Source organism: Oxyura jamaicensis, chromosome 1 (assembly GCF_011077185.1).
Source record: "Oxyura jamaicensis isolate SHBP4307 breed ruddy duck chromosome 1, BPBGC_Ojam_1.0, whole genome shotgun sequence".
Classification (NCBI taxonomy): domain Eukaryota; kingdom Metazoa; phylum Chordata; class Aves; order Anseriformes; family Anatidae; genus Oxyura; species Oxyura jamaicensis.
The window spans coordinates 37247758-37257984 of record NC_048893.1 but is presented as its reverse complement, the minus strand read 5'-3'; the positions used below and the strand labels follow the sequence as shown (position 1 = coordinate 37257984).

The 10227-nt window shown below is 40.7% G+C and overlaps 1 protein-coding gene across 1 annotated transcript; it reads right to left on the bottom strand.

The window, feature by feature from the left end:
• Positions 1–5361: 5361 nt before the first annotated feature.
• YEATS4 (YEATS domain containing 4) lies at positions 5362–10221 on the bottom strand. Its single transcript, XM_035309374.1, has 7 exons — positions 10103–10221; positions 9873–9992; positions 9470–9536; positions 9282–9376; positions 8209–8301; positions 8046–8133; positions 5362–5913 (listed from the first exon to the last, which is right to left on the bottom strand). The coding sequence occupies exons 1-7, from the start codon at positions 10151–10153 to the stop codon at positions 5744–5746; spliced, it is 684 nt and encodes a 227-aa protein (XP_035165265.1). The 5' UTR covers positions 10154–10221; the 3' UTR covers positions 5362–5743.
• Between the last annotated feature and the right edge of the window lie 6 nt (positions 10222–10227).

The following is a 10227-nucleotide window of genomic DNA, read 5'->3' as shown; positions in this document are numbered from 1 at the left end:
GTACATACATTTATACTTATCAGGTTTCTGAAAGTTTTAGCTTAATACTTCCACAGAAACACTGTAAAGTGCAGCCATCATGAAACTACTGAAGTGGCTGCCCTTTTTTTCAAGTGAACTTTCCACTATGAAAAGGTGACTTCTTCGCTTACTGATCTATGAAAGAACTTCTATTAAATTTCCCTTTTTAGACAATGAAACCGTGAAAGATTTTACTGCTTCTCCTTTTTAAAGTACATATACTGTGTCAACCTGTTCAAGAAAGCAACACAAACTCATACAAATTAATTTAATCTTTACAGTAAAGGCATTGCCTTTTATCCTTGAGGAAAAAGAACAAAACAAGCCTAGAAAAAATTCCCAGCCTCAGAAAACTATCTTGGTCCTCAGCAAATGCACAAGGACTGGGACTCCTTGCTGGTTTGGCAATAAAAAGCAAGCAAAACTCAAAACACAGTTTACTTTCAATACAAGTAGATCACATTAGCTATTTGAAATGGCAAGCAGATTCTTGGCTGCTCAATACTGTAGAGTGAACCTAGCAGGATACAGACCTGGCAGACAGACCTGTGACAAGATGCTCAAAGAGCATAAAGCACTGTCCCAGGAGCAGACATGCTGACTTGAGGCCTGGCAGTCGGCTGGGCACCAAATCTGTTTTAGGCTCTACTGACGTTGCCCACAGCGCCCTGTCAGCCATCCAGGCAGCGTTCCTCTAACACTGCAGCCCCTGGTTGGTGCTGATAGGGATGAAGATGGAAGATTCAGAGCAAACGCAAAGCTCTGCAAAGCACTCTGATCATTTCCAAATGCTACCCAGGAGGGGGCTGGAGTCCAGTATGCCACGTTCAAGTGCCTGTCCTCTGCCTTGCCACACCATGGAATAGTGCCTAACAGGGAGCAAGTAGGAGAAATCAGTTTCATTTTGTCTAACATATATTTATTCTACAATAAGTAAAAAAAAGGTTTAAGAATCCGAAGGTAATGGGAAATTAATTCCATCCAACGTCGACATGTTCATTTACTCGGGATCTACTGTTTTTTGAGGATACACGCCCAGCAGAGATGGTGACTTTCAGCTCTAAAACAAAGGACTCCATTTGTTTTCACTGATGCCCTAGGCACCACGTCAGGGTTTGATTTTCCTTTGCCTGTTCCCTGCCCACTCCTAGAGAACTCGTGCAGATCTGACTGTCGATGGCTCATCGTGAATAGCAGCGATGGAGAGCCATCTCCTGACCTCACGGTTAAGAAGTTGCACAGAACATGGGATGCAAATACAGTCTTCCTCAGGAATATTTACTAGTTTACAGATTAAATGCTCTAACTACTACATGGCCTTCCTTACAGACACCAGGAAATAACAAATAGAGTTAACCACCAGTCCCTCAAAGTTAACTTCTGGGGATTCTCCATGTCATCTACAGAGTTCAAGTGGCTTGGGACCTGAACGGAGCTTTAGGTGGGCATAGTTATCACTCTGATCAGGACAGCGTTTAAAACAAAAATTACCTGTATTAATTAATAAGCACAGACCTGAAAAAGGAGCTATGTGCTGGTCCTGGTACATTAAACAAAATCAGCGAGGAGAAATTTAAGCATAGTTACTTGTGGGAAGTCCTGTCATTTTGTACCTGCAACTGAGTGCAAGCAAAGCCTGCAATCCAGTAGAGTACCCACGCCACATTTTGTGCATTTATATTGTCACACAAGCTTGGCCTGAAAAAAGCAAAAAACAAGCAAATAAACACGCATTGAATTGTTACAGTATTTCCCTTGCCAAATGAATAAAAATTGCAAACCAACATTCGCACTTGTTTTTGCTTCCTGTCACAGTACAGTGGAATTGCTCAAAATGCTGTTGAACAGTTTCATAATGTACAAGAGATAAGTTGGTCATCTCTGCATAAATGTAAGTTGCTTAATCAGATGATATCAAAGTCTCAGAGCAAATGAGATCAACCAAGGACTCCGCAGATCTGCCAAAACCCCAGTAATTATAATGCTGTTGAGACTGAAGAACATTTTGCACATACCTGCCACCTGGTGTTTGGAAAACAACCCCACATGCTTTTACATCTGTATTCCCGCTAAGAAACAAACGATGCATTTAATATGGTTTGTCTTTAATACATCCTCAGCAAAAGCGTCTTTAGGTTGGTGTTACTACCAGCAGCTGTCTGGAAAGAGGAGGGACAGGGTGACAATATTGCTTCCAGTCCCATCTCTACTAACCACATAAGGTCTCAAGCAAACCTTGAGTTGAGTGCACACACAGGTCTTCCGTGTGGTAGCAGCGCTTTGAAGAGAAACGTGCCAGGCACAGCCCTGTATGGCTCCACAGTCTGACCGTAAACTGCAGCATGCCAAACCCAAAGGTGAAGGAAAGATGCAAGTTTTTAAGAGACTGAGCTAGGTTAAAAATAAAGGGGAAAAAAAAAAAAAAAAAGTGATGAGAAGTTCCAGCTAGCAAAGTAAGCAGTAGGTGTTAGAAATTCCTGTGATGACTATCTATATGCCTTAGCTAAAGAAAACTTGAAGCTTTTGTAGTAGAAGTGACAGTAACTATGGGTCCTCAGTGTTTGATGCCTGGAGTAGAAAATTCTTCATTAATAAAACTGATAACAGCAAGGACACAAACTGAGATAAGCCTGCTTTAATTTTATCCTCCATAGGGTTTGCTCAATCGGAGCCTAAATGGGTGTATTTAATTAGACAAATTACTGTGCAATTCAGTAATATCAAACTGTACCCACAGTATTATGAAGGATTTTTTCCTTCCTTTGCAAAGCAATTTCAAATAAATCTGGTTCACAATTATAACTCAGGATTTAAAACACAGTCTGAAGTCATTCGCAACAATAAAAATAGCTAGCATTTAAGTTAAAACTCCTGGTAAGCACAAACTGTAATGATTTGCATCTTTCTAGGGCTGCCAAAAATACAGCTTAGTGTAGCATGTGGGTTGTATTTTTTTTTTAAATCAAGGCAATGGAGGTCAAATGCAGCTGAGTGCCCCACTCTATCTCAGTTCCAGTTAAGTTTTAAAATGATACTCACTACAACAGCAACACTGTACTACACTACATGTGCGTGCAACACTAGCATATGTACACAGTGGGTGTCCGTATGTGTATCTCGGGTGCTTGCACAAACAACTCTTTTACTGGCAGATACAGAGACCCAAACACAACCCGAGCCAATTGTGAACTGCATAGTTGCATGTAAAGAAAGAAGCTCCAGAGGTTTACCTGTCCAGTGGGGGATAGGGGGGCGGTGCTTTTCTCACGTTTTATTATCAAGCCAAATCCCTAAAACTCTGAATTCAGTTTTCTCCATAATTTAATTATTTCCTAACACAGGGTTCAATCACATTGTCAGCATCTGAAGAAAGTATTTCCTAATGAAAACAAAGAACACAGATAAGGAACCTTGTAAAGCACTGTATATTTTCGCTGTTTTCTGTCAACTGTCCATGCTGAGCAGTTACTCTTATTAGGATTATTTTCTTGCCTTAGTATGAACTGGGGAATGCCTATTGTATAATCTTTGGAGAGCACAAAAGAGAGAAAAAAAATACAAAAAGAGTAGAAAACCTGAGGAAAAAACCACTAACCACAAACAAAAATTACATCACTGCTCTAGCATGTTGCTGTTAGCCCCACTAACAGTGGAGCCAGGATTTTTGCTTCTGTAAAGCTGACTACTCAGCTGGTTGTAGGATGTCATTAAAAACGGCCTCAAAAGGTACCACTCCATTCTTTTTCAGTCTGCTCAAGACTGTTGCAGCACTATGGATATTCGTATCTGTTTTGTTAGCCAGAGATCTTACAGAACCTATTCAATATTCCATTTGGATTACTTTGCATTAATGTTATTTCAACTCAGAAATATAAAGATAATAACATCGAATACAACCTAGTATGTTTTATTATACACCAAAACTGTGCCTTCCGCTCCCATTTTGATTTCAACATGCCCTTTCAATGGACCTTCAAAGCAGGTCCATTTGGGAAATTGAATAAATCTGCAAGAAGCCAAGAGAACATACTTGGAAGGACTCACTTCGTGCCAGCCCTACTGTGTGTGTCCTTAAAAAAAATTGCTACTGATGATTGTCAGAGACAAGGAAGTAGCCAAAGGTTTTGATCAGCTCTGTTATGGTACTACTGACACTGTATGCTTAACAAATTGCCTCAGACTTGCTTCATAGCTATAGATTATAAGAATTTTTACAATTCTGACAGTGCCCCACGAGACCAAACTACTCAAGAATTCCACGGCTATTTAACTCTCCTAAAATCGTTATGTAATCAGTTCAGTGAAAAATTCCCAGTTCAACTTCTTAGGATTATCAATAAGCACCTAACTACTTAACAGTTAAAATTGTTCAGTCTTCAGAAGCAAAAACATCTTGAATAACATAAGGCATTTATGTTTCAACTGAATATACTCAGAGTGCTCTGGAACCCTCGTATTTACGCTTACCTACAATGCTTGGAAAACAGTACAAGAAAATTGCTAGCGGCTGGTAAACATAGTTGTTCGGTGTGATCATCAGCAATGGCAGTTACCTCATCAGAAAAAACTGGGTGGTCGGCAGCGCTGTGGGGGATTTGTGTGAACGCTGCTGGTACAAGCTGCCTCATCTTCCTCAACGAAGTACAACAAATTTTAAGTTATTTTTCTGAATGACATCTCCATATTGGGTTCAGACTGTTAAAACCATTTCTGTCATGAATCTTCCCCAAGCCACGCTAAATGCAAAATTATCAATTGTTTTAAATACGACTAGATCAGTGCTTTGGTCTGAACACATTAATACTGATTTGTATAGAAGTGGAGGGTGATTTTGTTCTTTTTTTTCTCCTCTACAGCAAAGGTTGTTGCATCAAAGGATCTTGAGGCAGTAGAGATTTCCAAGCCTTTCAAAACCTCAAGTCCTGCCATCTCTGTGAGGCTCATTTACCTCTACAAATGAAGAGAAGATCACATACTGATTTTTCAGGGGGAACACTTCCTACTTAACACTAAGCACAACAGAATACAGATGTTAAACAGAATGTCTACAAAACAGGACAGATACAGTTTCCTGGATCCAAACATAACTTGTCTAGTTGATGCCTTTGTGTTAAAGCAGATGTGGGACTAGAAACTCTTATCTGTAGATAAAGAAGTTATTAAAACAGTATTTTCCTGATTTTATAGTTTTTTTTTTCATTCTGCTGGTAATAGGCAGACTTATAGAAATTACTGTAACAAGACTTAAGCATCTTGCATTCTGTAATATTACAATCCCTGACTTAAACTGTTATTTACAATGGTACTTGAAGCCCAAACTGGACAGAGACATTTTTTTTAAAAAAAGAGCATGTTTTATTTTCAACTTAAAGATGCATCTCTAAACAGTAGAAAAAAATAAAAAAAACTGCGGCATTTTGTAAAGCCACATTGAACCAATACAAGACTTAATACAAACTCTTCATATACCACTAAATGCAGTTAAAAAGTCATCTGATCTTCAAGTCCTGTTCTCCTTGAAATAAATCAGTACATACCCACAGATTTCAACTATAAAAAGAGGGCACTTTCATTCTTGTTCTCTTCCGTTTATGAAGGCAATCGCCACACATTCCAATGGTTCGCAAATAAAATGCATACAGTCTCAGGGAATTCAAGAGAACACATCCATGACTGGAGTCCTTTCATTTTCAACATGAGCTCTCTATCAAGTCACCACTCGTCACATGTCTTTAGACTGATCATCTTCTTCAAGTTTTCTGATTTCACTCTTTAAACAGTTGATGGTTTCACGACTTGCTTTTAATCTTTCTTTAAGCTCAGCAATTTCAAAACTGGTTTTCTTTTTAGCTGCTTCTAGCTTTTCCCTGGTTTTTACTTCAAGATCTGCAACTGTGATGGTGATAAAGAAAAATAAGTAGTAAGCATAAAAAGGAGTTAAAAATACATTTATTTTTTAAACAGCGATAGTCATTTAGAAGTTACGTGTCTTAAAAAAAGGAATTACTCTTAGTAATTCAACTACTTTGTAATTCAATACTCTTACATTCAACGATTGTGGTAAAAATGATGCATAAAAAATGTGTTTATGACCTCATTCGATCCATCGTTTTTGTGGTTGGAACAGTATAATTCACTATAGCATTTGCCAGAGTAAAAACAAACAAACAAACAACCTGAAGATTAGGTGAAGAAAATGACATGGTTGACAGCAACAGAAATGGGAGATTATTACAAATAATTTATACAGCACATGGAAAAAGAAGAGTGAAGAGTGTATTGCATTTTCTCCTCTTCATTGTAGTTTGATTCTGCACATATACAAGATTCGGTGGTGCTACCTTTGCTTTAACAAGCACCTGACTGGTGATGGAGCATCTGAAAGAGATTTTATTTATTTATTTTTTGTCATGCACAAGTTTTAAGACAATGCAAAACCAACAAGTCTTCATAGGCCATGGATGTCCCTCCAGATCCTGTTACATCATTTTGGATCTAAACTTTTATCTGCTTCAATAGCACTTTTTAAGGAAATGCATTAAAAAAAATCTATTTTTATTAATGCTCAAGAGAAAAATGCAGAACTTCTAATTAAGGAAACTTTAAAACTGGACCTTTAAAAAAAGTTTCAAATTATTAAATGCTTCCTACCCACCAACTGTAACAACATGCAATATAACAGAGATCCACCTTAAGATTGACAAAACTGAGGTAGAAAATGGAATCACCTCTCATGTTTAAACACCTGAACAGATACAAAGCAAACCAGAACCCTAAATCTGTGGCACTCAAGCATTCCTTGATCAAGGTATTCAGTGTCAGAGGAACAAGTAGATAAGCTAAAGAGCAAGTGACCAGAAGTACAATGGCATTGCAACTAACAAGGTAGAATTTGTACTTAATACAACTGCTTTCTGAGAGCATAAAATAAGAAATCAAGTTCAGAAGATCAGAGCAGAAATCACTGCTAAATGCATTACTTTATGAATAAATGCATTTTCATTTTATTTCATAGAATCATAGAACAGTCCAAGTTGGAAGGGACCCACAAGGATCATTGAGCCCAACTCCTGGCCCCACACAGGACCACCCAAAAATCAGACCCTGTGTCTGAGAGCATTGTCCAAATGCTGCTTGATCTCCATCAGGCTCAGTGCCGTGACCATTGTCCTGGGGAGCCTGTCCTGGTGCCCGACCACCCTCTGGGTGCAGAACCTTTCCCTAACCCCCAGCCTGACCCTCCCCTGTCCCAGCTCCATGCTGTTCCCTCGGGTCCTGTCGCTGTCCCCAGAGAGCAGAGCTCAGCGCCTGCCCCTCCGCTCCCCTCGGGAGGGAGCTGCAGGCTGCCATGAGGCCTCCCCTCAGCCTGCTCTGCTCTGGGCTGAACAAACCCAGGGACCTCAGCCTCATATGTCTTCCCCTCTAGGCCCTGCACCATCCTCATAGCCTTAATTCCATTAATATTCTGTTTTCTATTTAAAGACAGTTTAGGTAGGAAGGACAAAGGTAACATTAAACTACGCTGAAAAAGTGCGTTATGAAGTGGCCTACAGTTAAAGTATTATACAGAAGGGAAAAGGACAGGAAGAGCTTCCAGACGCTCCTCATTATCCCAAGGGGGTTGCTGCTTTGTCTCATGCAGCACTAAGGGCTACGCACTTTAGCGGTGAAGTGCAACCTTTGCTTTCACTTAACATCCTCATGACATGAGCCTAATTACCTCTAAGACAGTGGTCTGAATTTCTTCTCTTTTAATTTATGTCAAATATGATAAACTAGGCATAGATCATGCCATCAACCTCAATACCAAGTTATTTGTAATTCGTTTAATTTCAGCAAGCATACAGATCTGAGAATGTTAAGTTTTCAGATGAGCATTAATATCTTTGCAAAAGTTGAAGTTAAAGACAAAAATCTCACTTGCTAGCAGCAGCCAAATCCATTGTATGATTACATCCCACAAAAAACGTTAAACCCCAAGCCAACTATAGTTTACTTCTAAAATGAACCTATTTTGTACTTACATTCTGTTTCATGCTTGTAAGCACCTAGTGTTAGCTGACGAGACGTTGTTAACAGCTGCTGCATCATTGCAGTAGGATCTTGAAATATCTAACGGGAGAGAAACAAGTGATATCGCTAATACTTTTCAGAATACAGCGAGGATTACATTAAAAAGTTTCATACCATTTCATCATAGAATTCCGAAACTACAGTTTTCTTTCCCAGGATAGCATTGGTGTCAGACTGAAAAAGCTTCAGCAAGTGGTACAGGGTTACCTGTGCAGAGACAGATTTATTAGCTTGACAATTGTAGGGAAATACAAATCACCTTCTAGATACAAAGAAGTAGTATTTGCTCTTACTAAACAATTGTATAGGATTTAAAGGGCTTTTAGGAATACAAAAATAAATGTCATATAACATCAGCAGTTATTTAAGTTTAATATTCATTATTAAACATGCCAGCCACAAAGGCTGCTTGGTGTTTTTAAAGTGTCTAAGCAACTGCTTTAGGATTGATGCATAAAAACTACTAAAAATACCTTCTCTTAAATATTTCCAAATAGAACAGATGATTTATTTTAAACCAGCTATGCCAATAAATCCATTTGAAAGTGGTTTCCAAAACCTTATCATCCCCATAGTTTGTGTGACAGGATGAACTTGCTCCTTCCAGGAGCTACTATCTTACCCTAATACAGGGTAATTAAGTTTCCTACCTAAACTTGGATATACAAAACTACAAGATGTCTGAAACAAATGACAGGAAGAAAATAATTCATTGCACTGCTATACAGAAGTGTCCTGGCCTGTTTTCCTTTGGAAACTAATGATAGTATAGCAACTTGGCAACTTTTTGACTGATTTTGACCAAATCTGCTAGACAGTACGTATGTATACATATACACATATAAACACACACACACACACAGTATGTTATGATAATTAAAATATTCAAATATCTTATGATTAGGAAGCCACTGAGGAGAAACCCTCCCTGCGTGCTCAACCCAGGTAAGGTGCAACGTGCATCCTACTACAAGTAAATACCAGAAACAGCAAAAGCCCTCACGAATGCCCTAGCCTGTAATAAAGCACAGAAATTGGAAAACAGGGCCAAACACTGAATGCATTTCCTACAAAAACAAGCTTTATTACCCCTGTGGCTGACAGCACTTATTTTGACCAGCAGTTTAAAGCATTAAAACTTTAAGCCTCCCTAACTCTAAGTACTGTTAGAAGTTTGATGTACTTACAGGTCTTTCATTGGGGTCGATGAAAAATATCTTAATGATTATTTCAAATTCACCCCAGCCTGTCTCGGTGATTTCATACGGTGGCTTGGTAACAACTGCAGTGAGGAGCAGAAGGGAAGGTGAAGAAGCCCCCATGCAACTAGCCAAAATCCTAGCTCCAGAAACAAAGGCCAAAACACACAACCTACCTCTTAGTGGATTACCGTAGCTCTCGTGCAACTTGAACTGAATTTTTTTCACATAGGCAGACATATCCTGAAAGGGAAGGTTAGGTAATTCTCGTTATTTGCACAGCCCAACAAATGACTGTTTACTGCTCTTCTAGGCGCCTAGCCCTTCTTCTGACACCCCTACCTTTAACAGCAGCGGGAAAATAAGAGCACAGATCCAACAGCTAGCAGCACCGCGAGTTGGTAGCACCACAGGAACCTCGATTAAACTCTAACTCACTTGTACGAGGAGTCGCTCGGCTCCCCGTGAAGCGGCCGCGTCCCCCCGCAGCGTTTTCCCCTGGAGGGCCGCACACCTCGCCGGCAGTTTCCCCCCAGGGCCCCCTTAGGACCGGCACCCCGGCACCCTCCCGCTCCTCACCTCGTTCCTGTAAGGCTTCACGTAAACCGTCCACTGGTGCGTGTGCCCATCCTCCTCTCTTTTCTTTCCGAAGTACCTCGCGACGTTCCCGTACACGATCGGCTTCACGATGGTAACGCCCTTAAAGCGAGAAACCCACAACCCCACGGTCCCAAACCCGCTCCCGAGCCGCCGGGGGGGCAGCCCCCGACCCCCCCGGGCTCCCTCCCTCCGCGCCCAGCCCGCCGCACCTTCACCCTGCCGCCGGAGTCAGGCCCGAACTCGGCCATTCTCTTGAACATATTGCACCGAGGGGGCGCCGCCCGCCGCCAGCCGCCCGCCGCCAGCCGCCGCCCGCGCTCAGCTCCCGCCCCGC

Coding starts and splice junctions, on each gene's coding strand:
- YEATS4 (XM_035309374.1), bottom strand. CDS start 10,153: ATGTTCAAGAGAATGGCCGAGTTCGGGCCTGACTCCGGCGGCAGGGTG. Junction 9,993..10,102: donor ACTCCGGCGGCAGGGTGAAG/GTGCGGCGGGCT, acceptor TCTCGCTTTAAG/GGCGTTACCATCGTGAAGCC. Junction 5,914..8,045: donor TTACAAGCATGAAACAGAAT/GTAAGTACAAAA, acceptor TCACCATCACAG/TTGCAGATCTTGAAGTAAAA.